This window comes from Protopterus annectens, chromosome 14.part0, assembly GCF_019279795.1.
Source record: "Protopterus annectens isolate FY-2018-M chromosome 14.part0, PAN1.0, whole genome shotgun sequence".
NCBI classification, from domain to species: domain Eukaryota; kingdom Metazoa; phylum Chordata; order Ceratodontiformes; family Protopteridae; genus Protopterus; species Protopterus annectens.
Window position 1 is genome coordinate 1100783456 of NC_056748.1, and position 25577 is coordinate 1100809032.

At 43.1% G+C, this 25577-nt stretch overlaps 1 protein-coding gene across 1 annotated transcript in view; it reads left to right on the forward strand.

Moving 5' to 3' along the window:
• Positions 1 to 25577, forward strand: part of POLR3A (RNA polymerase III subunit A) — a 1593947-nt gene that overhangs the window by 498038 nt on the left and 1070332 nt on the right. Inside the window, exon 8 of the mRNA XM_044055661.1 lies at positions 4013 to 4149. Coding sequence (XP_043911596.1) covers positions 4013 to 4149 — 137 coding nt within the window. The remainder of the gene's footprint in view (positions 1 to 4012; positions 4150 to 25577) is intronic.

Here is a 25577-nt window from a genome sequence, read left to right on the forward strand (position 1 = left end):
TATGCCTATCCACCCTTGCCTCTGATGCTGCAAATTCTTCAGAAAGCCTCTCGGGTGGGTTGCAGAATGATTCTCATTGCTCCATTCTGGCCTCGACAGATCTGGTTCCCCTTCCTAAGGTCTCACTCGGTGAATCCTCCTTGGATTCTAGATCCCATTCTGGATCTGATATCCCATCCATCCTGCATTCCTCCTCCGAACCTGGACAACCTGAAGCTGACCGCTTGGCTGCTCCAGTTCCACTCTTGATAAGGACTCCCGGTATTTCTTCACCGGTAAAGGCTATTTTGGTGGCGGCTCATAAACCATCCACTAGAAAGGTTTACAAGCAAATGGAAACGCTTTCTCTGTGTGGGCGGAGCGGCAAGGCCTAAATCCCTTCACGGTTCCTCTCCCTGTAGTGCTTGATTTTCTAACCTCTCTCTTTAATGATGGTGCCAGCAGTTCCACAGTCAAAGTTCAACTGGCGGCAATTTCTCACTATCACATTGGTCAAGAGTCTAATCCTCTTATGTCAGCCAAATTGTGCAAAACATTTCTTAAAGGTACCTTCCTTCTCAGGCCCCTATAAAGCAAGCAGTTCCTCCTTGGGACCTTTCTTTGGTCCTACAGGCCTTGACCGCTCCCCTTTCGAGCCCGCGGCTACGGTGGATCTCAAATTCTTGTCCTACAAGACAGCCTTTTGGTAGCCATTACATCAGCCAAGAGAGTTTCTGAACTTCAAGCTTTATCAGCTAAACCTCCTTACTTGGTATTTCATCCGGACCGTGTCTCCCTCAGGACCAACCCGTCCTTCCTTCCTAAAATCGCTTCTGAAGCAAACATCAATCAATCCATTAACCTCCCTGTTTTCTTCCCTAAGTATGAAAACAAAGGTGAATATAAGCTACACTCACTAGATGTTCACAGGCAACTTAGATTTTATTCAACAGGACAGCTGGTCATAGGCAATCCGACCAGCTGTTTATTTCCTTTGCAAAATTCAATTTGGGCAAGCCAATTTCTAAAGTTTCTCTGTCCCGCTGGATTTCACAGTGCATTTTATTGGCTTATCAAGCGTCAGGAAGGCCCGCACCGGGGTATTCATGCCCATTCAACCCGGTCAGTATCTACCTCGGCAGCCTTCAAGGCTAGGATTCCTCTAGATGATATTTGTGCAGCAGCCACGTGGGCTTCATCTCATACATTTATTTCTCACTATAAGTTGGATCTTGCATCTAGGGTAGAGCATCCTTTGGCTCCGGTGCTCCGGAATATCCTTCCATGATGGCCGCCCAAGATTCAGGTAGCTGGGGACTCTGTCCCACAGGTTGCAGACAATGAATATCCTACTTCAGATTTAGAAGTTATGTACTCACCATAACGTTCCATCTGAGTAGGTGTATTCATTTGTCTGCAACCATCCCGCCCTCCTATCCCCCTGGCCTTTCAGTTTCCTGCATATTCCTTGTTACCCTTTTGAGGGTATTGTTGCTTTGGCAAACTCGATCTGAGGTCATGAGGGTAGAGCAGGGCATTATGGGTGAGGGGAGGAGCTGAGAGCTTGGATCCATAGCTGGAAAACCATGCCGGTTCGGATCCGATATCGGATCCATAACCCACAGGTTGCAGACAAATGAATACACCTACTCAGATGGAACGTTATGGTGAGTACATAACTTCTAATTTTAGCTTAGACTCAAACTGTACTAGAGCTGGTTCTTTCACTTAACACTCCACTGTGCAGTTTTTTTAGTTTGTGCACAGTTTTCAGTCCCTGGTAGGTAAGGCAGTCTCTAGGTTGCAGTCCAAACTTCGGTGTGGCCTCATTTCATTCTCTACCTTTCTCTGTTTGCTGCCACCACCTTGGATTTTTATTAAATTTTTACATTAAATTCGGGTACCATCTTGCTTATTTTGTGTACCCCTGCTTTGTTCTTTGATGAGACTTTTTCCATTATTCTTTTACTTTACAAATATGATATTCTGTATGGCTATTATCCTTAAGGGTCTGTGTGCAAAATCCTACACTGTCCTTGTGTCATGATCTCCTTCATCACCTCTTTTCACTTATCACCTTGTGCTTGCATTTAATGCGTAATAGCTAGTAAACTTCAGTATTATTGCCTTAGTAGTAGTATCCGTTTTCCTGCTTATAGCATCGTTTCCCATGGAGATGATCTCTGTCTGTAATGTAGCATTCTGCAATTTATGTATTCACCTTGTTCCGTGGATCGCATGCACCACAGATCTTTTCTTCGTTGACATCCTTTTGTCCCAGTTAGCCTCTTTGTCCCTGCTAATCTACTTCAAGTTACTGAACAGTCTTATCACTGTTTTGTTCTGTATTGTTTCATATGGGCTATCTGACACCAAAACTAAACCTTCCCTTTAATGTAGTTGAAAAGTACAGTTTGTTTTCGGTGTTTACACTGTAGCATTATAACTACAAATACCAAGCAATACTTCAGTGTCCCTGTAGAACAATCATGTTTTGCAGTTGCAAGCCTCTTCATTATCTGCTTTTCCCTATGGCTGCCACAGTCTGCACTGTGTGTGCTGGTTTAGTAACGCATGAAACATTCAGAGTGGGCATTGGGTTTACAGAAATAGCCTCAATCTCACCCAGTGGCAAATCACCTGCGCAGATAATTTTACAAAGTCCACTCTGACGTCCTGCTTTTCACATAGTTCAAGATGACCTTTTCTATTCCTTTCAAGACCCCCATACATTTAGTTATGCTGTCTCGCTTTCGCTTGCATTTCTGTCACTGGATTCATTTGTTTAACTGCTTCAGCATTGCTCCCCTTTTCATGACTCTCACATGGGCTTTGTCTGTAATGCAAACACTTCACCCCATGTGGCATGTACATGCATAGCTGCTTCATGCAAGGACTAGTACAGAGTGGTAAAACTGATGAACTTCATTTTTGTGGCTGCCAAACTCTTGGCTACTTCGGTGTCAGTTGTAGCACCTTTGCTGTCTAATGTTTTGATTCTGCACGTTATGGCAGTCCCATTTCAAATATTCACTTTCTCCTTAGTAATATCCTGAGTTCTGCATAGCACTGATGTTTGACGTAATCAGTCATGAGACATCATCTTTACCCCGTGATACTTCCAAAACTGAGCAAAGCTATTATTAATGTAGGCTTAAAATGACTATATATCTGAACAGAGCAGCCTGAGGGCAGGTATCCAGCTTCAAAAGTACCACGTATATGCCCTCTGGATAAAGTATTTTTTTTTTTTGCTCATAACAGACCTAGTTTCTTTACATTGTCATTTGTTGGGCCAAATATACGATAAGGCATCATGGCATCAGTGTGAGGCAGCTGAAACGTCTGTGGCATATTAAGAATTTGCAACTCTTTGAAGCTGTTTGGCCATATGTCCATACATGGAGTAAAACACTATAGGCTTAGCTGTTCAGCTGAGAAGCAGGGCTGGCTTTGAGAAGGCTGTGTTCCAAGGATCATTTTATAGCTGCCATCACCTAAGGTTCAGTCATGAAGACTGTTTAGGATTCTGCCTACTTATTATGTTGCATCACTCCGCCTGGAATAAAGCTGCCATGCCCAAGATGCTTTTGTAGCCATCTGTTTTGCACAGTGCTTATGTCTATAGCATTCTCACTTATTAAAATAGTGTGGATCGGTACTTCTGGCTATGGGTGACATGTGACCTGTAGTAGAGTTACAGCAGAGCAAGATGTACTGACATCTACCAGGAGACATTTGGCTATTTTATGGGAGAGAGAAAAAGAGCTGACATTGATATGTTGGAGTCCAGTTGTTACACTGTTATAAGAATGTTTCCTCCAGAGATTTCCTGCTTTGAGTAGGACACAAGCTGTAATCTCCTTGCTCTTTTGAGATGAGAATGTCATTGCTTACTGTTGCATTAGTGGAACTGTGAATGCATATAGAATTTTGCAGTGTGTGAGTGTATTGACCGCATTGTTTTTTCCTAGCACAGGAGATGTTTATGTGGAAAAAGAGCTCTGTATTTATTTTTATTGCTTGATTCTAGGTCGATTTAGAGGCAATCTGTCTGGAAAACGAGTGGATTTTTCAGGAAGAACTGTAATCTCCCCTGATCCTAATCTGCGAATTGATGAAGTAGCAGTCCCAGTTCATGTTGCCAAGATCTTGACATATCCTGAAAAAGTAAGTGCACATTATATACTTTTATATTTTGCAATAATACTTGATCCAAAACATGCAACGCGTGACATGTTCATCTGAATCTGGTCTTAACAGGAATCTCTCTGCCTTATTTGTGTGTCCTGTCTTCTCTTCTTGGCACTCTTCACTTGAGGATGTGCCATGCACTTGGTTGCAGCTCTGTTTTCATTATATGTCCTGTCTTTTCTTCACTTGAGGATGTGCCTTGCACTTTGTTGCACCTGTTTTCGTTGTGTCCTGTCTTCTCTTCACTTGAGGATGTGCCTTGCACTTTGTTGCAGCTCTGTTTTCATTGTGTCCTGTCTTCTCTTCACTTGAGGATGTGCCTTGCACTTTGTTGCAGCTCCGTTTTCATTGTGTGTCCTGTCTTCTCTTCACTTGGATGTGCCTTGCACTTTGTTGCAGCTGTTTTCGTTATCCTTTCCTGCATTTGTAGTCTGGTTTAGTGACTTGTTGGAGGGTGGAGACAGTGTCAACTATTGAGTCAAACCAGTTACCTTGTAGCTCACAGAGTTGGTGGAACCCTTCTTATAGTATTTTTTGGCAAAAAAGGGACTGACGGCAGAGAATAGGGGAAGAGGTGATAGAAATTTGTTGAACAGTGTGCTGTTCTTTTCCAGAAACTGGAAATATGAATTCCCTGGCTTCCCATTAAGAGGCAGATAACATCAGTAAGCTGTACATATACTGTTGTGTTTAGCAAACCCTTAATGTGTTTGAGTAGTGCTGGATTTGAAGGTCCAATCTCCTGTTTACTCCATGCTTAATATACATCACCTTTTTCCTGAGACTGCAGAGCCGACTGTCTGCACGAGTGTAACCACATTTCATTCTGCCCTCCCTCCCTTCTGTCACAGTCACCATTCATAAATCCTTGATGCTCAGGGCACTTTTTAAACCAAAGTTGTTGCCTGTGGCTGAATACTTCTCTGCATCAGAGGACTAGAATTCATTACTGGCTTTTAGTTTTTGTAAGTCTTTGAACATTAGTTTGTGTGCAGTGCCCTTTAACTGTGAATGGAAGTAGGAGCTTCACCTAGATAACAGTTGTCTCTTACCACATACACTGCCCTGCTGTAATGTGTCTGATGCAGAGAAAAAGATGATTTTAAATAAGATCCTTTCTAAAATTCTTATAGCTGCAACCTATCTCAAATGTCACAGTGGGTGAAATATGAAATAGCAAGGGTATATCTAGTGTGAGGATGTCCATCCAGTGTAACAGTAGGACTGCAGCTGGCAGGCATTATTAGGACTGCTCAGAATGTTCTTTTGTAGGCAGTGTTGCAGTACTATTTCTTGGGTTTTCCTGTCGTGCAGAAACCTGCAACCGGCCTGATTCCAGGAGTCCTTTACATAATGCGTATCTGATGGACATCTGAGGACTGACATCTGGACATGAGGATATGATGGGCATCTGGCACAATCTCCAGTTCTTTCTAACTGGGCAGTCTGATGTGCTACTCCATTTTATCTAATGCTCACAACCTGTTGGTTGGCTTGTGTTTTTCCACCATTTCCTACCAGTATAGTAAAATATTTTACAGAAGTAATGTTTATTCTGAAAGATGCAAGAAAACTACTGGAAACTCGTACTTAACCAAATGGAAAAGGTTTTCTACTTGGTGCCAGGTCAAAGGTGTCACCTCTTCATGTGGGTATTAATCTAGTTTTGACATAGCTTAACGATTTATTTCATCAGGGCCTTTCTTATTGCAGTATTAAGGGGCATGCTTTGGCTATCTCTGCCTGCCTTCCCTTTTCCCCCATCATATATTCTCAAACCCACCTGAAGCAATTCTTAAAACAGAGTTATACATCCAAGTCCTCCTAGGAAGAACCCTCTCTTTTATTGGGACTTAACTATGTACTAGAAGAACTTACTCTGCCACCTTTTGAGCCAGCAGCTTCTCCTCCTTTAAAGATGCTTACTTTGAGGACCATCCTGCTGATAGTAATCACCTGAGCCAGAGAGGTCTCAGAACTACAAAACCCTGATGTGCAAAGAACCATAAATAGTTTTTTTCACAAGGGTAGTTACCTTCAGAACTAACCCCTTCTTTATGCCTAAGGTAGTATCAGAACTCTCCTTGAATAAAGGTTTTCACCTTCTGGTGGTGTTTCCAAACCTGCAAAATAAAGCTGAACAAATCATGCATTCCTTAACGTGCACCAACAAATCAGGTATCCCCTTAACTGAGTAAAGTTCCCAAATAGAGCAGAACTGCTGTGTAGCTTTTGTAGAAGGGAAAGAAGTCAGACCTGTTTCCAGACAGACTTTCAGAACAGATACCAGTTGCATTTATTTATTTATTTTACATTTGTTGACCAGGATAGTCCAACTGGATACATGTCCATTTTCAGTGGAGGTCAGGGGAGAAAAGCTCCACACACAAAGGTGATGTTTACAAAACAGTTGTACAATACATACACACTGTTTATACAATTTTTAAATCAGAAATGAGCACTATGCAAGTGTGGGACAAGATAAAAGACAGAAATGAAATTCTACATTAGCACATTTAGTGTGCATAATACAATTGTAGTGTAGTTCTTGAGTGGTAGAGATGATGCTAGTCAGGATTAGAGCAAGGACATAGCCAGAGCGATACAGATGATTCTAGTCAGGATTAGAGCAAGGACATAGCCAGAGCGATACAGATGATTCTTGTCAGGATTAGAGCAAGGACATAGCCAGTGCGATACCGATGATGCTAGTTAGGATTAGAGCAAGGACATAGCCAGTGCGATTCAGATGATGCTAGTCAGCATTAGAACAAGGACATAGCCAGTGCGATACCAGTGATGCTAGTCTTGTTTAGAGCAAGGACATAGCCAGAGCGATACAGACTATGTTGGTCAGGATTAGAGCAAGGACATAGCCAGTGCGATACAAATGATGCTAGTTAGGATTAGAGCAAGGACATAGCCAGAGCGATACAGATGATGCTCTTTAGGATTAGAGCAAGGACATAGAGCGATACAGATGATGCTAGTCAGGATTAGAGCAAGGACATAGCCAGAGCGATACAGATGATGCTAGTCAGGATTAGAGCAAGGACAAAGCCAGAGCGATACAGATGATGCTGGTCAGGATTAGAGCAAGGACATAGCCAGAGCGATACAGACGATGCTAGTCAGGATTAGAGCAAGGACATAGCCAGAGCGATACAGATGATGCTAGTCAGGATTAGAGCAAGGACATAGCCAGAGCAATACAGATGATGCTAGTCAGGATTAGAGCAAGGACATAGCCAGAGCGATACAGATGATGCTAGTCAGGATTAGAGCAAGGACAAAGCCAGAGCGATACAGATGATGCTGGTCAGGATTAGAGCAAGGACATAGCCAGAGCGATACAGACGATGCTAGTCAGGATTAGAGCAAGGACATAGCCAGAGCGATACAGATGATGCTAGTCAGGATTAGAGCAAGGACATAGCCAGAGCGATACAGATGATGCTAGTCAGGATTAGAGCAAGGACATAGCCAGAGCGATACAGATGATGCTAGTCAGGATTAGAGCAAGGACATAGCCAGAGCGATACAGATGATGCTGGTCAGGATTAGAGCAAGGACATAGCCAGAGCGATACAGACGATGCTAGGACATAGCCAGAGCGATACAGATGATGCTAGTCAGGATTAGAGCAAGGACATAACCAGAGCAATACAGATGATGCTAGTCAGGATTAGAGCATGGGCATATCCAGTGTAATTTAAAGTATTTTTTTCAGACTTTCTTTGAATAGTATGTGAGGATTCTAGAGTAAGGTCAGCGGGGAGTTGATTCCAGGTTTTGCCGACCGAGTTGGTAAACAAGGCGTCCCCTGCCAAGTTGTTCGATTTGAATGTTTGGACCATAAGTCTGTTGGATGAGCAAAGTGGTCTGAGGTTACTATATGGGCTGGCAATATTTTTGAGTGCTGGTGTATTATCAGGGTGGTGGAGTGCTTTATGAGCTACTGTGAGCTGGTTAAACTGTAGTAGGGAAGGTAGTGAAGGTAGTTCAAGCCACCCTAGAAGATTTAGATTGCAACAGTGGTGTGTCCTATAGGCTGAACCAGTGGCAAATCTAGGGATGTGGTTGTAACAGCATGATAGTTTAATTTCCGTTTCTGTTTTGTGCAAGTTTGTGAGTAGAGGGGAGGCGTAAGAGAGGTGGATAGGAGATGAGAACAGGCAATAGCAGTTCTTGCAATAGGAGTGAGGAAAGATTTGAGCTTGTAAAGGGATTAAAGTTTTTTTTTTTTTTTTTATGTTTTGATGGTTTGATTGACGTGTGCATCGAATGTTAGGTTATTGTCTACTATAATTCCCAAGAGTTTGGTTTAGGCTTCAGGGGAGATATTGGTCCCATTATTAGATATTATGGTAACGGCTGTGGGGGTGGACCTATGTGTGGGAGTGAAAAGGTGCTGCTTAGTTTTGTTTTAGGGTTTAATATCAGATGGTGACTAGTGAGACAATTTTTAAGTGTTGAAAGTGCTCTGAGTTAATTAGTAAATCTGCTTGTGAGGTGGCTGAGCAGATCAACGTGAAGTAGTCTGCTTTAGGGATAACTTTGTAGGGGTCATTAATAAAGATGAACAGAGACGGTCCTAGGATAAGAGCCCTGTGGGACTCTTAAGGTGATGGGTAGGCAGGATGATAGCTTATCCTTTCATAGGACTGCCTGTTGACGTCCAGATAGGTAGGATTGAAACCAGTGGCGAGAGTGGTAGTCTAAGGAGAAGGCTTTTAGGGTATGGATGAGTAGCTGATGGTTAACCATATCAAAAGCCTTGGATAGATCAAGAAAGAGTGCAGAGGGGAGAGTAGGCTGTTATTACGGTTGTGGTTAATGACATTAGAGAAGAGCTGAGGTGGTACTGTGATAGGGCCTAAAGCCGTGCTGAGAGTCAACCAGCACCTTACCTTGAATGACGTGGTGCGCAAGTTGTTTATGGACACATTTTTCCATAATTTTAGCTAGTGGAGATAGAATGGCTATGGGTCTGAAGTTTGATAGTTCTATGGAGCTGACTCCTTTATGTGAAGGTATAACATGGGATGTTTTCAAAATTGAGGGGATGGAAGCTTCAGATAGGGTTCTTTTGATCAAGATTGAGATGGGGTAGTCTATGACGTCAGCAGGTTTTGCAGGTATGTATAAAAATAAAACGGCTTTTAGGTAAAACCCAGGTGCACAAAACTAGAAAATGAAAAGACCAAAAATACACCCGGGTACCACACAATAGCATCTTTAATAACACAAAAAATAATAAACAGTGGTAAGCGCTTTCGCAATACTAATTGCTTCATCTTGTCTGATGAAGCAATTAGTATTGCGAAAGCGCTTACCACTGTTTATTATTTTTTGTGTTATTAAAGACGCTATTGTGTGGTACCCCGGTGTATTTTTGGTCTTTTCAGGTTTTGCAAGTACTCTGCAGGGAGGAGGTCAGCAGCTATAGTAGGCTTCAATTTCTTTATAAGACTTCAGATTAGTGTGGTAGGAACAGGTTGAAAGCTAAAGGAGGGTGGGGGATTGGGTGTATCATTATCTAAGATAGAGCAGGTGGGAGTGAGTTGGCTGGCCAGGGATTGGATAGTTTGTGAAGAAGCTATTGAAGGTATTTGCAGCGTCTACTGGCGAGTTGTAAGTAGAAGATAAAGGAGTGGTAGTTAGAAGTATATCCTGGGTGAAGGAGCTTGTTTATACCAGCCCAGAACTTTTGGGGTTTGTTATGATTTTTCTGTTGCAGATGGTAATAGAAGTTTTTCTTGTCAAGGATAATAGATTTTTTGGTATTGTTCCTTAATTGTCTGTATTTCTTGTGGGTCTTTTGTGGCACGCCAAGTGACCCATGCTTTATTTCAAAGTATGATTTTAGATTCTGTCTTTTGAAAGCCAAGGTACTGTTTTTGTTTTGGATGTTCTTCATGTTTCACTGTTGCAGTCATTACATTTGGGCTATCTGCTTGCAGTAGCCCTCAGTCGGCCTGATTAACAAAGTCTTGGGTCCTGCGTCAGTTGCTGTCCCTTCTTCCGTGACGTCAGGTCATCGGGGGTATAAAACATGCAGCCAATGCTATTACATCAGTCTTTCTTGCCATGCGGTGCCCGAAGCAGAAGCAGTTCACAAGTGCCAGTCGGCTGACTCTTGAAATTTTCATTTTCGAGTTTCAAAATCGAAGTCTTCTACTAAAAGCTAAGTACCTCGTTAGGGAAACTTTTTCTTGCTCTAATCCGATGTCAGTAAAAGTAAATAATTGCATTACTTGTGGAAAGCAAATACCTCATATTTTCATTCATACTGTATTCCTTGCCTAGGCCCTGACCACGGCGTACCTCGATGTCGGTTTTATGCCTTATTTAAACCACGAACTATCCGTCGTCGGTATATTTACGCTTTTAAATATTTTGGTGCTCGGTTCAATTATCCTGATATGCCTTCAGTAAGCCATCCGACTACTAACATTTTGAAAAAACGCAAAGATAGAAACAGGCCACCGAGGTCCAAAGCTGCCGACAACGCTTCTCCAAAGCCAGTTCGCTGGTACTCTGAGGCACTTACGCAGCCCCTGATACCCACTACTTCAGATTTGCAGGCCTCTACTGAGACCCATTCGGAGTCCGGTATGTCACAAGATTCTTCAACTGTGGAACCTCTGTGGATGTCTCTACCATGGATGGGTCCGGAGCCGCTGTGCAGGCACCGGCTTCTGAGGGTGTATTCAGGCCTACCGACTTGCATATTAAACCGACGCCATCTTCAAGGCCTAAAACTCAAACTATGCTTAGAAAACTGGCACCCAGACCGCATGGCCAGGCCTCTATGCCTAAAAAACAAATGATAAGAATGGCTGAAGACCTTATTACTTTAATCAGGGGAAGCCAACCTTCTCCCTCTAAGAGACCTAGGACTGAGTTTGCTTATGATACTTCTGACCAGGATTCTGAATTTTCTGTTTCCTCTGATGACCAAGATTTACCTTATGATTTTGTTGATGAGGACTGTATTCCCTCTGCATCCCCCCTGGAGGATTTTTCTTTTGGTTGAAACCTTGCATACCCTCAGGGAGCATTTTCGTTGGGAAAGTCAGGATTTCTCTGATTCTGAAAAGAGGTTTAGGGATTTCTTACTCCTGCCCCCAACACAAGCCTTTAGCTGCACCTCCTGTACTAGACATTGTTGATTGTCTTTTCAGAATCTAGCTTGGCCCCTGACTCCTTACCTCCTCCTCCCAGAAAGCCTGATAGATATTACAGGGTCCCTGACTCTCATAAGTTCCTTTTTAAAAATCCTACTGCGGATCCTCTGACCATTTCACAGGGACCCTAGGGCATTAAGGCTACTACTGCCAAAAATCCTACCCCCTCTGATAGAGACTCCAGGGCGCTGGATAGATGGATAAGAAGGTATACACTTCTGCAACTTCGGCCATTAGGGCCATAAACTGCCAGTTTCATATGTTAAAGTATCAGCAGCATATTATTGAATTACTTAAACAGAAAATGATGTTGATTCCTGATTGTGCTAAAAATAAGGATTTACATGATTTACAGCATTCAGCTGAACAAGTTGGAAAACTTGCTTTGCAATGTGGTTTTGATTCACTAGAGGCATCTTGCAGGGCTGCTGTCACTGGGTCTGTACTTAGAAGGCTTGCTTGGCTTAAGGAGCAATCCTTGCCAGATCATGTTAAAGCAAAATTACTGGATGCTCCCTTAAACCAGGGCCGCCTGTTTTGCAACAAGGCAGAAGAAGTTCTTAAAAAGATGGAGGAAAAAGCTAAATCTATGCAAACTGTTAAAGTTTTTTACAAGTACAACCTCCAAGGTTTAGTAGGCATTGGCCTTCCAAGAATTAGTCCTTTCCTGCCTCTTCCAGACCTTCTCGGTCCAAACCCAGATCCAGCAGAGCTCCCAGGCTTCAGTCCCAGGGTACGCACAGGACTAAGCAGTGGGGGGGCCTCCACTTCCAAATCTGGGGGTAGTAAAGCTCCCCCCTATGGTAAACTGTCCCAATGACTTTTTTAAAACTGCCAAGCACTTCTCAACTGACTGCCCCTTTGGGGGGAAAGATTGCTCTTCATGCAAAAGAACTGGGAACTCATTACCCAGGACAAATGGGTTTTAAATATAGTGTCCCAGCGATACAGATTTCACTTCCAGATGTTACCATCTCCAAGCGGGTGGCCAGATCTACCCCCAAATCATTGGGCAGAGGCTCAAAAGCAAGTACTTTCTCTCTTAAGCATGGGGGCTATTCAGTTGGTACTAGAAGAGGAAAAGGGACAAGGTTTCTACTCGCGACTTTTCCTGGTACCCATAAAAGAAAACTCATGGCGTCCTATCCGGGACCTGTCGACGCCAAACACCTTCTTGGTGATTCCAAAATTAAAGATGCTGACTCTTCACCAGTTGCTTCCCTATGCTAGGCAAAGACACCTGGTTGGCAACACTAGATTTAAAGGAAGCATACCTGCACATCCCAATTAGGGAATCTTGCAGAAGATACCTACGCTTCAAAGCAGGCTCCACACACACAGTTCTCTGCACTGCCCTTTGGCTTATCTACTGCACCCAGGGTATTCACAAAGTGCCTAGCTCCAGTCATTGCATTTTGCAGGCAAGGAAATATTCAGATATACCCATACCTGGATGATTGTCTAATTCAGGCAGAAAGCCAGGACATACTTTTGAATCATCTGACTTTTGTTCAAAGAGTACTAACTTATCTCAGGTGCACTATAAACGAAAATAAATCACACCTGGTACCGTATCAACAAATTACATTCCTGGGAGCAAGCTTGAATACAACTTTCCAGATGGCTTTCCTTGCAACAGAGAAACAAATTCATTTGACAATCTACTTCAAACAAGTGGCCACAAAAGCCCTGCTATCTACAAGGCAAATTCTACAAGCCTTGGGGTTCATGGCCTCCTGCATTCTTCGAATTCCGTATGCAAGACTGGATATGAGGAAATTACAATGGTATCTAAAAAGCCTATGGTATCAACATTGTCAGGATCTAGAAGCAGTGATTCCTATCATACCTTGCCTATGCCTAGAGTTCCTTTGGTGGGAAGAGGCCTGCCACCAAAACAAGGGATTACCATTCACACTACCCCCTGCCGCCCAAACCCTAACAGACGCATCAGACTATGCATGGGGGGCTCACCTGGCAGGGAAGTGCATTCAGGGCAAATGGAACCCAAGTCAAATGTACCTGCATATCAATCAAAAAGAAATGTTAGCTGTACAGAATGCTGTGACAGCCTTCAAGGACCACATTCTTCCAGGACAATTGATGGTAAAGACGGACAACACCACTGTTGTGGTACATAAACAACCGGGGGGGAACACATTCTTACCCCCTCTGCAGACTAGCCATGGCATTGTGGAACACAGCCCTGAGCTACCAAGTGCATCTACAAGCTCAGTTCCTGCCAGGAAAACTAAATACACTGGCAGACGAACTAAGCAGAAACCTCATGGACCCACACGAGTGGAAACTGGAACCAAGGATTTTCAACATGTTGACAAGCAAATGGAGGAGCCCAGATATAGAACTATTTGCCTCCCCTAAGAACGATCAATTGGACAAATTTTGCACAAGGACTCCCCACAAACAAGCTTGGAAAGTGGATGCTCTGTCTTTCATCTGGCAAAACCCATCAGTTTATGTTTTTCCTCCTCTGCCTCTGCTCTCCAAAGTACTACTAAAGATCAAACAAGACAGACCAAGGACGATTTTGATTGCACCAGACTTGCCACACCAACAGTGGTGCCAGGCTAATCACCTAGTCTCTTATTTTACCATCCCCTCAATTAAACCAGTGATGGATATCATTTTAGAGGCAAGGAGGCCTAGTACTAGAAAACCTTATGCTGAGGAATGGAAAAGATTCTGTGCCTGGAACCAATCTCAAGGGATGAGCACAGCAGTGCCCAATTTACCTCAGATATTAACAATACTTAACTGAGATGCTTCACAAGGACCTGTCCTCCTCCTTCTCCAAAATTCATGCCTCGGCCATTTCAGCTCATTATAACACAGAACCTCCCCTCTTCTCTCATCCTCTGCTCAAGCAGTTTCTTGAAGGGGCCAAAAACTTACGACCACCCAGGAGAGCTCCAACTCCAGCCTGGGACCTTCATTTTGTATTGGAGAAACTCACTCTTCCCCCTTTTGAGCCAGCTGCTACTGCAGACTTAAAATTCCTTTATTGGAAAACAGCTTTCCTTTTAGCAATTACTACAGCAAGAAAGGGTATCTGAATTACAGGCCCTTATGGCAGTGGAGCCTTTTATCATCTTTCATGCGGACAGGGTGTCCCTCAGGACCAACCCCTCCTTCATGCCCAAGGTGGTATCCAGTGTGGCCCTTAATCAGTCCATTGATTTGCCAACCTTCTTTCCTAATCCACAGAACAAAGGGGAGCGGATACTGCGCTCATTGGATGTGCACAGACAATGTACATTCTACTTGGACAGGACTAAACCTCAAAGGAAATCTGAACAACTGCTGGTGGCATTTGCTGCAGGGGCAGAGAGGGGAAGGCTATTTTCAAAGTGAACCATTTCCAAATGGATAGGCCATTGCATTCGTTTCTGTTACAAGCCAAGGCTGCATCTACCTCTACAGCCTTTCTCAGAGGCGTCCCTACCAGGGACTTCCTAGAAACTGCTACCTGGAGTTTTGTACATACTTTCACCAAGCATTACCATCTGCCTATTTTCTCTAAATCCAGAGCTGGCTTTGCCACTGCCTTGCAGGGCCTTATAGCTGGTTCTAATGCTATCTAAATTCCTCCTCCCATCCTTAGGTTTGGGAATCTACCCAAATGTAATGACTGCAACAGTGAATACACTCTAACATCTACATTTCTGGTAAGTGTACACAACTGTACTTTCTGATGGAGTGGGTAGGGGCATGAGAGTTGAGGATGGTAAGGAATTTAGTATTGAAGTATTCCACTGCATCATCGAGTGGAAGTTGGTTTAGGAGAGACCAGCTGCATGCCCTGAGCTCATTTTGGAAGTTGGTAAGGTTAAAGTTTTTATTGGTTCTTGTTTTGTATGTGGGTAATTGGGGGTTATCGGCTTTAGGTTTAATTAGTAGGTGAGGCAATGGATTAGTCCATTACTTTCTGTTATACTCATCATGGAAAGCCATTAGCAGCTTATGTCAGGGCTCACTCCACTAGGTACATGGCAGCCACCACTACCTTCCTAAAAGGTGTCCCTACTCAGGCAGTCTTGGAGTCTGCTATATGGACCTCTTTTCACATCTCTCTACCAAACATTACCATTTAGGCACTGCATCCACAGCTCCGCCAGGCTTTGTCACTGCTGTCCCGGGGGCTGCCAGACCCATCTACCTCTCGCACTGTAGTTTTGGGAGTCCTCCCAAGGATCAGTACTGCAACTTTGGCTACAAAAAACATAGTGCAATTGTGTCCCACTTACCATAATTGTAGATGTTCAAGTAGATCAATGTTGCAGTACAAACTTCCACGCTTTTATCCCTTTGTCTGCTGGTCTTGCCCCATGCCTTTTTTTTTTCACCTGGTATTCTTTACCCAGTATCATCCCCTTCCCTCTACTTCTAGTCCATGATAAGAACTTTCTTTTACCTGTCTCAAAACTGACACCTGCAAGAGTCTTGTCCTCGAGCATCAGATTATCATAGCCTAGAGAAAAACCTGAAGATGATGCCAACAGACACCGTATACCCTGATATCCAGATGTCATCCCTCTGAGGTCTGTCTGCTAGGGATTATGTAAAGACTTTTTTTTTAGGGGGGGGGCTGGTTGTGGACATCTGCATGGCAGGAAGACCCAAGAATCAGTATTGCAACATTGATCTGCTCTTAACATCTACAACTATGGTAAGTGTAACACAACCATCAACCATATTTTCTTCCTGCATCCCAGTATGCATCACTGAGCTATTCCTCTCCAGATCTCTGCCACATTTCGCAATTGCTTGTACTGATTACCCCCCAGGCTGGTCCAGTTTTACATTTATAGTCCAAGTTTCTTCACAGCAGTGAGCAGTTTTCTTTTCTGTAATTTTACCTCATTCACACTTAGCAACAATGCTAATTTACATTTTATGACACTACACATTTCTTATATGGTCAGCTGTCACCTGGCTGTTTTTCTGAAAAAAAATGCTTTCATCAAGTGGAACTTCAGGACAAATCTAAATATTAAGAACTTTTATAATTACAAAACAGATTTGTTCAGCGTGCTGTTATCTTTGTAGTCCCTCTAGTGATTTTCCATCCAGCTGTAGACCTGGTTTTATGCTGATTTATATAAGGAGCACAAAAAGTTAGTGTTACTATCTGTGCATCTCTAATAGTAAGACTGCAGTTATCATTAGGGTTTTAGCTGATGCTTATTCTGACTTGACTCTATTAGCCTAGTTCTACTTTATATGCATATTTGTATAACTTTTTTGACTAAGCTGTTGTAATTATGTGTAAAGCTTAGACTTAAAGCAGTCATCAGCATGGATTACTAGACCTTCTGCAAGTTTTTTGTGGGATACCAGAATTACTATTTAACTGCCTCTGGTTAAGGTTATTAACACAGGTGTTAACATTATGCGCACATTACATATCCCATGATGCAATAGTGCTTCCCTCAGACCTCGTTTGGCGCTGCAACAGATCGGGTGTTTGTCGAACAGCTCTGGCCAGTATTGGAAGACATTTGATATTTTTCTAGATAACCATTTTTTTATTCCTGTTTGTTAGTTAGTTTTTAGATTACATTTAGCTACTTGAGACACTTGTCTCTCTCGTTAGTGATAGAGTGCTTTTCTCTTTTTTCTTGAGGCCGTGTATTTCTACGCCTATTTATTGATATTTACACTATTTAACTAGACTAGTTAGATTTAGATAACTTTGCTCCCTATCCTTTCTGCTTTATCAGTAGCCTGGTTTTTATTAGGGCATTAAAACTTCTATTTTTGCTGTTACTTGCAATTACATTTTATTCAACCCTGCGGGTTTTATTAGAGTTGTACAATTATTGTTGAATAACTTGGTGTGTTTCATAGTTATTATAGGTTAGTCTTAGGCCCTCTCTTATTGGGGCTATTTTTTGATAGACGTATATATATTATCTGTGTGCTGTGTGTTATACATGTGTATTTCTTTTTATAAAGCTAGAGTTTTCTGCTTTGGGTAATTTACAGTTGACAAGAGTGGTGTCTGAAAAAGCTAAATCTGGGTTTAAGGAATGTCTGAAATGCGGACAGAAGATGTCAGTCACAAATGGGCTTACAGATTGTGTTTATTGTTTAGGTGAACTTCACCTGCAGGAAAATTGTGCCATCTGTCACTCCTTTAGGGTAAACTCATGGCAAGAGGTCTCTTGAAATTCTCCTTTCAAGAAGCCTTAGACAAGAAGTCCACAAAGTCTTCCAAAGTTGTATCTACAAGCTCATTGTCGGGGTCGGAGCTGAAAAAAGAGCTCATCAGCTTCCACATCTAAATCTAGTAAGACTGCCACCTTGGCTCCTAAGCCCATGGAGCCAGAGGTAATTGTGGTCAGTAGGAGCCAGTCCCCAGCATTGGAGCTGGTGTCTCCCACTTTAAAATCTCCTATTCTCCAGTCTGAGAAATCATCTATTACTTCCCGGTCCGAAAGACTATCAGATAAGGATGTGGATCGAGTGGTACAGAGACTTCTGCAGTCACAGGCACTAGTTAAAATTCTGTCTGGTTCGATTCTTAGGGCTTAAGAATCGACCCAGACTCGATCCGTTTCTTCAGTTCCTCTTCCGATTCGACCCAGTGTTTTGGAGAAGGAGTGTTCAGAACTGATGATTGTGGAACTGTCTGAGCCGACACCCATTGGGCTTTCGGTTCCGACTACTCTGACCTCTTCGGTGCCTACCTTAGAGTCTAGGAGCTGACCCTCACCGGTCGGGTCGAGAGAGGATAGTCGTACCGATCTGTTGGTGCCGATTTTGCCTCTCAGGGCCTCTGCTCTGGTGAGCTTGGCACCTACCTCTGGCTCGGAGCCCATGGTTATGGGGCCACGGAGACTGCCTGTTTTTACAGATCCAGGCGTCTCTTCGGACCGGAACCACAGGGCTTTCGATGCTATGAGAGTGTTGTCCCCTCAGGCACCCACGTCATCTGTACCAACAATCTCCTCCCCCTAAAGTTCCTGTGTCTGACTGTGCTTCACTGATTCCTCAAAAGTGTAGAGACCCGAAGTCTCAGGTCCCCCCAACGGGTGAGCCCTGTTCTTCCGGGACCTCCCCAGAACCTCCTTCTGAGGAGGTTCCGAGAAAGAGAACTTGCAAGAGGAAGCATCTGGATTCCCCAGAGGAAACCATCGCATCAGATACTGGTCAGATACTGATTTAAACGAGTCAGAAGGGTCCATATGGTCCCCCTCTGAAGATCTCTTTTGGTGATATCTTAGAAATCCTATAACAGAGGGGTGGCTCGAATCCCCTTAACTTTACTGATGATGAGTAGTCAGTACTCCTGAAGGCTTTCGGGTCTCAACCCTCCGCCTCTTGGGTGACTCTGCCCTTCGATGAGTTGATGGATCTTCTTTCTCAAAAGGCATGGGAGTCCCCAGATACCATAGAACCAGTCCCTCAGAGGCCAAATAAATTTATAACGTCGCCTCAGGACAAAGCTTTCATTACCAAAGGAATACCCATTGATGCTATGGTGGGGGCGGCGGCCACCAAGGAGGAGCTGTCTGTGACCTCCACATCTGTTCATCTTCCTAATCGAGATTCTAGGATCATGGACAGATACGGAAAGCGCATGTTTAGTTCAGTGGCCTTTACTTTTCAATCCCTGAACTCCTGAACTATCTCACATTTTACCAGACTACACAGAGATCTCCTTAAGGTGTTAGGAGATACTCTACAGGATGCGGTAGCTCCGGGGGTCTCGGATAAGGTAACCTCCCAGCTTGCTACCCTAAATTCTCTTATAAACTCTTCCATGTGTCTGATTTCATATCCAGCTGATAGAATGAGTAGGGCAGCGGGTACAGGAATTGCTCTTAGGAGGCACTCCTGGATGCGCTTATATTCCTTTGCCGAGCCCAACAAGTCATCCTTTGTGAGCACCCCCTTCGATGGTTCATCACTTTTTGGACCAAAAGTGAAGGAAACTCTTACCAGGTGTGAGCAAGATGGAAAGACTCTGTCTGCCGTAGGAGTCCGTTTTTTTCCACTCCTACCAGACCTTATCCTAAAGGTTGGAAAAGTGAGAAAATGTGGTCCGTAAAGCCCAAGGAGCTTTCTTTGACATACATGGTGAAACCCCCTCTAGAGGAAGAGGAGGGGACAATAATGGGAGATGCTGGTCCATGTGCAGAGGGGACCCACAAAATCAGGGTGACAGGGATCAGTTCTTTGGCAAGCCCTACCAGCATTTCTGAAAGGAGGGTTGTCTGTCCATCTCTAGAGGCAGTCGGGGGATGCTTATCTTTGTACCCAGCCACCTGGCTAAAAATCACAAAAGATCAGTGGGTACAAAGCATAATATCCAGAGGATACACTATTCCCTTTACTACCCCTCCACCCCCTGTGAAAATCCCAGATGTTCCACCCATTAACAGGGAACAGGCAACCATAGAGATTACAAGGCTGCTAGAAAAGTCATCCAACTAGTCCCAGCATATCAGAGAGGATCTGGAACTTACTCAAGATTCTTTTTAGTACCAAAGAAAACAGGGGACTGGAGACCAATTTTGGATCTCAGCAGGTTGAACAAATCTGTCAAAAAAAAAAAAGTTTTGGGTGGTCATGCTACAGTCTACTTTCTTTTCTAGGAAAAGATAATTGGATGTGCTCAATACATCTCCAGGATGCGTACTACCATATAAAGATAACCAGACCATCCAGGGATCATCTGCACTTTCGGCTGGGAGCCAGTCGCTTTCAGTTTCGAGCTCTGCCCTTTGGTCTCACTACAGCCCCCGGAGTGTTCACCAAATGCATGGTAGTAGTCACTGCTCACCTGAGGTGGTTAGGATTCCAGGTGTTTCCAGAGTTAGACGACTGGCTCCTCACCACCACCACCAAGCATAAACTCCTACACACGAGAGACAGCCTTAGATCTTTGCAGTTGTTTGAGGATTGCTGTAAACTGGGACAAATCTGTTTTACAGCCATCCAGATCTACTGTCTTTATAGGAGGAGATCTCAACAGTTTCCATGACCATAAAACTTCCAATGGAAAAAGTGGTGAGCCTTCGACAACAAATTCTGAATCTCATCCCCAAACAGAGAGCCCCAGGTTTCAGTAGTGCTCAAATTACTAGGGACCATGGCGGCAGCCATCATTGCCATTCCATTAGGCCGAATGCACATGCGGCTACTGCAGTGGCTGGTTTTCACACAATGGTCTTATCAGGAACTCCCAGTGTCTCACCACATCATAGTAACAAAGCCATGCAAGAAGGATCTTCTTTGGTGGCTGACCTCTCCTCAAGTGACAATAGGATGTCCCTTTTTTCTTCCAACCCCAGTTGCCACTGTGACCATGGATGCCTCCCTTATGGGGGGGGGGGGGCATTTTCAGGGAAAGACATCCCAAGGCACATAGAAGAATCGCTAGACTCGTCTGCATATCAGTGTCCTAGAGATGAGAATGGTACTTCTAGCATTGCAGTCCTTTCAAAACTTCCTACCTCTAGGGACTATTGCAATACAGACGGACAACATGTCAGTGGTCTGGTACATAAACAGGGAGGAACCAGATCATGCCCCTTATGTTGAGAGGCCTTGAGAGTATGGCAGTGGGCAATATTCAACCAGTACTTTCTGATAGAGCGCATTCTGGGGAGGTCCAGTGTGATAGTGGACAAGTTGAGCAGAGCAATACTGTCGTCTCACGAGTGGTCCCTGAAAGAAGTAGTCGAAAGGATATTCTGCAGATGGGGCCAGCCTTGCTTTGACCTCTTTGCAACCCCCGCCAACACCAAATGCAGCAACTACTTTGCCCTGATCCCCAACTTGGGCGATGCCCCAAGGGATGTACTTGTACACAGTTGGCCCCCAGGACTTCTTTATGCTTTTCCCCCGTTTCCTTTGATACCCAAATTCCTACAGAAAGCCAGCACTCTCGGAAGGGCCATTATTTTGATAGCCCCTTACTGGCCTCGTCAAATTTGGCTCTCGTTTCTGCTGCCTCATCTACTGGAAGAATCATGGATCCTGGACCCAGTTCCAGATCTTCTGATACATTCATCAGGGGTTCATTATCCTGCAATTCATACCCCAAAATTGACAACTTGGCTGCTCCAGTTCCACGAATAGCCAGGTTCCACAATTTATCACCTGCAGCCCAGAACATCCCAATTTCTTCTCATAAATATTCTACTAGGAAACTATACCTTAGCAAATGGAAAAGATTTTCCATATGAGCATCAAATAATAATGTTGATCCATGTACGGCTTCGATTTCTTCCATTCTAGAGTTTCTGACTAAACTGTTTGATGAAGGAGCGGCTGCAGCAACCCTTAGAGTTCAATTGGCAGCAATCTCTAATTTTCATATGGGTGATCAACAGACTCCAATCATGTCATATAGAGCATTTCTTAAGGGTACTATTCACTTGAGACCACCTATTAGAACCCCATCTGCTCCATGGAATCTCAGTTTTGTGCTCTCGTGGATCATTTTACTCCCCTTTGAACCTGCATCATCCTGTGATTTGAAATTCCTATCGTGGAAGACCATTTTCCTACTAGCTATTACTTCCGCTTGAATTTCGGAACTACATGCCTTGTCCATTAAAGCCCCACACTTGATTTTTAATCCTTCATTCCTACCAACGGTTTGTTCTGAAACGAATCTCAACCAAACTGTAGATTACCTGTGTTTTTTCCCCAAGTATACAAACAAAATGGAACACGTTGCACAAACTCAATGTCCATAGGCAACTTCAGTTCTATTTAGACAGGACTAACTACTTCAGAAAATTGGATCAAGTTTTTGTCTCAGTTTCAAATTCAAAGAAGGGTACACCGGTGGTAAAAACCACTTCAAAATGGTTGTCTGATTGTATTTCTTTCACGTACAACTCTTCGCAGATGACATTAAGTCATAAAGTCAAGGCTCGCTCAACCAGAGCAATTTCCACTTCAGCCTTTCTGGCACTGCTGCCTATAGATACCATTTGTGCAGCCGCCGCATGGTCCTCCCCTCATACCTTTATCGCTCATTACAAATCGGATAAGGCCTCCAGGGACAGGGCCTACTTTGGTTTTATGGTTCTGACGAATATACTTCCATGCGCCACCCAAGGAGATGGTGCTTGGGACGCTTACCTATCCGTGAGAATGAAGGCAAGAGAGAACAACTTCACATAAAGAAGTGTACTTATCATAACGTTCCATGTGAGTTGTTCATCTCGCCTTCATTCTTATGTCCCACCCACCAACCTCCTACCTTTAAAGTCTTGAGGACTGGCAAGTGCCAACAAGTTTTGGTGATGCTTTGTCCTTATCTATGGTATTCTTATTTCAATGACTGTAGTTTTAGTTATCAGTATGATTGGGCAAACAAGATCTGAGGGAAGCACTATTGCATCATGGGATAAGGAGTAGGCCACGAGCTGTTTGAAGACCTCGAGCTTTAGCATTTGGCCGAGCCTTAGCAGAGGATTGGCTCCGAACCTATCAGTGAGAATGAAGGTGAGATAAACTCACATGGAACGTTATGGTAAGTAAGTAACTTTTTCATATTGTTGCATTTTCAAAACAATCGTTGATATCTCATGAAGGCAGTGCTTCAAGCAGGAAGTTGTGACCCAGTTTTCTTCTCTAACCCAGCCAGTAGCAACACTGCAGATTTGGCTTTAGACACACAGCTATAAAGATACACTGGTGTGTAATGTACTTATTTACATAATGTGCATATTTACAATCTGTAATCCAAATATCTTTTCACCTGTATAATGCTGACACTAGCTAACGCTGCTAACATCTGCTGTCATGTAAACATGAATTTGATACTGCGCACAACCACACAAAGTACGTCTGTTTTAAATTATTAATGCCAATATTACCATAAGCACATTTACAACTGAGCAAAGCTAATTAGACTTTTTCCTGTACCTCCCATTTGATGAGTCATGCACACATTTTTTAGCACTGTAGTGAGTGGCCACTCAACATGAACTTTCTTTCAAGATACAGTTCATTTTTAATCCACTTGTAACAAATTCTGTATTTTTATGCGGTTTAAAATCCAATTGTAAATGTCTGCTGGCTGTGCTTTCGATGGAAATTTCAGAGTTTCAGTGCATATTGCATAATACTTGATCAGGATTTTATATTTCTAGTACCACCAGCACCATCAAACTTTTCTGTATGAGCAGTTGCGTTGGATTATTCACTAGTCTTTTCCTTAAGTTTTTGTGTGCACGCTTTGTTACAGTTGGGGGTAGATTTTCAGTTGCTCTGTCTTCATGTTTGCTTAAGTGTAGAAAATATCAGTTATCATTCCTATCCCAATACACAGCCCTGGGTTAATCTGTTGAGCCAAGCTCATTGGTTCAGTTACCTTCTTTGCCAGTGCTGTGGATTACCTTACATGATTCTAATAGCAGATAAAGCACAGGATACAGCTGTACTGCATTGTAACAGCAAGTGGAGTTAGTATAACTGATTTCAGCAACATACCTGTTTTAAAAGGGCAGTGGAGGATGCAGGGACACTTGTCAGGGCATCTGTGGGTGGTGTCTGTTACTTTCTTGGTACTGGCAGAGAGTTGGCAATATTTGCCACTCAGTAATTCTGACTGTAGTGCCTTCAGGAAGCGCAAGGTTGGGATGATTATTAGAGATTTGTTTTTCCTCTTCAAGTCCCAGCTGACACCCTTCGGACTGTAGATTAGGTCAAAAGGTTCATTGGTCTGCGCCGTGTCTGCAGTTCTTCCTTGCTGTTGGATGTTGGAAGAACCAGCATATCTTAAGTACATTAGTCTGTCCAAAGTCAGATGTCTTCATAAAGCTAAGTACCCCAGTGGGGAAATTAACTTTACTGACAACTAACAAAAATTCTAATAGTACAGCAAAATCTAATGTGTATTGTTTGGAAGGCAGCCCTCACTCCAGGAGGACTTCTACTCCATTTATTCCACTTGAGTTCCTGCAGACAGGTGGGATTTGTAGGTAGTAAGGAGCATTTTGCTTCCAGCTCAGAGTAGTCTGTCAGTAGGGGAGGGGGGTGTCATTAGTCCAGTAGGGCTGTGCTTTGTTCTGGTTTGTATGTTAATTTGTGGACTAGGTCTAGTTGGGTGTAAGTGAGTTGCTTGGGTAATTCAACCAGTCAAGCTATTTTAGAGATAAGCAGTGATGGGCTCTGTTTGACAAGTTAGTGACAAATTTAGCAATTTTATTGTAGCCCTGGTTTAGTTTATTTTGTGTGGAAGCATGAAGGTTGAGCAGTATTGGGGGACTATGTAGTAAAGCAGGGAGTAGAGGTGTATAGGCAATGAGTTTCTTGGATGAATCGGTTTAGTTTTTTATTCTATAGAGCACCCCTAATTTTTGTTGAGGTTTTTTGATTGCCTGAAGTTAGACTTACATGTGCAATAGACTGTCAGCAGTTGTCATGCCTAGTAACTTGGTATGGGGGATGACTTCTGTAGAGGTGTTATCAGACACTGTTATTGAGAAATTCTGTGTAAAAGGGCTTTTTAGGAGGAATAGCAGCAGCATTTTTGTTATGATTGAGTAGAAGCTGGGAACTATTGAGCCAGCTTTTAACTCATGAAAAGGACTCGTGGGTGAGGTGTTGTAGAGTAGTTATTGTAGATCAGGATGTATGTATAGCTTTAAGAAGCTTTCTAGGGGCTTTCACAAGTGTGTAAATACTGAGCACGTGTGAGCCTAACTGCCATTTTGTAGTAAGCTGTTGATGTAAGCAAGTATGTCATTTCATTTATATTTTGTACTGCTGCTATCCGTCTTGTGTGTGTAGTAAAGCTTATAAACAATCTACCCGGAATGTTCGTCTTCAATAGTAAACTGAGACGAGCGACATGATGTCAGAATGGGATCCAGAAATCCTGAATCAGGACCCGAAGGCACTCAGTTAATGGTGGAGGAATATAGAGGAATAGATCATCCCTACTGCATGTATAACTCTCAAGAAAAGGTCAGCTTATTTAAATGATTTCTTTTTTGCAAAGTGTAAAATGAAGCACTCAGAACGCTCAAAACGAATTTCTAAGTAAATGAAATGTCTGAAACTGACATTGATAAAAATATTCAAAATAGTTGCAAAAATGTTAGAAATAACGTCCAATTTGCATAAAATGTATAAAATAAGGAAAACTTGCATTTTTTTTGCATCACATGAAAGGTATTCAAGATATCCGAATTATACAAAATGTTTACAAGTTTGTGCAGT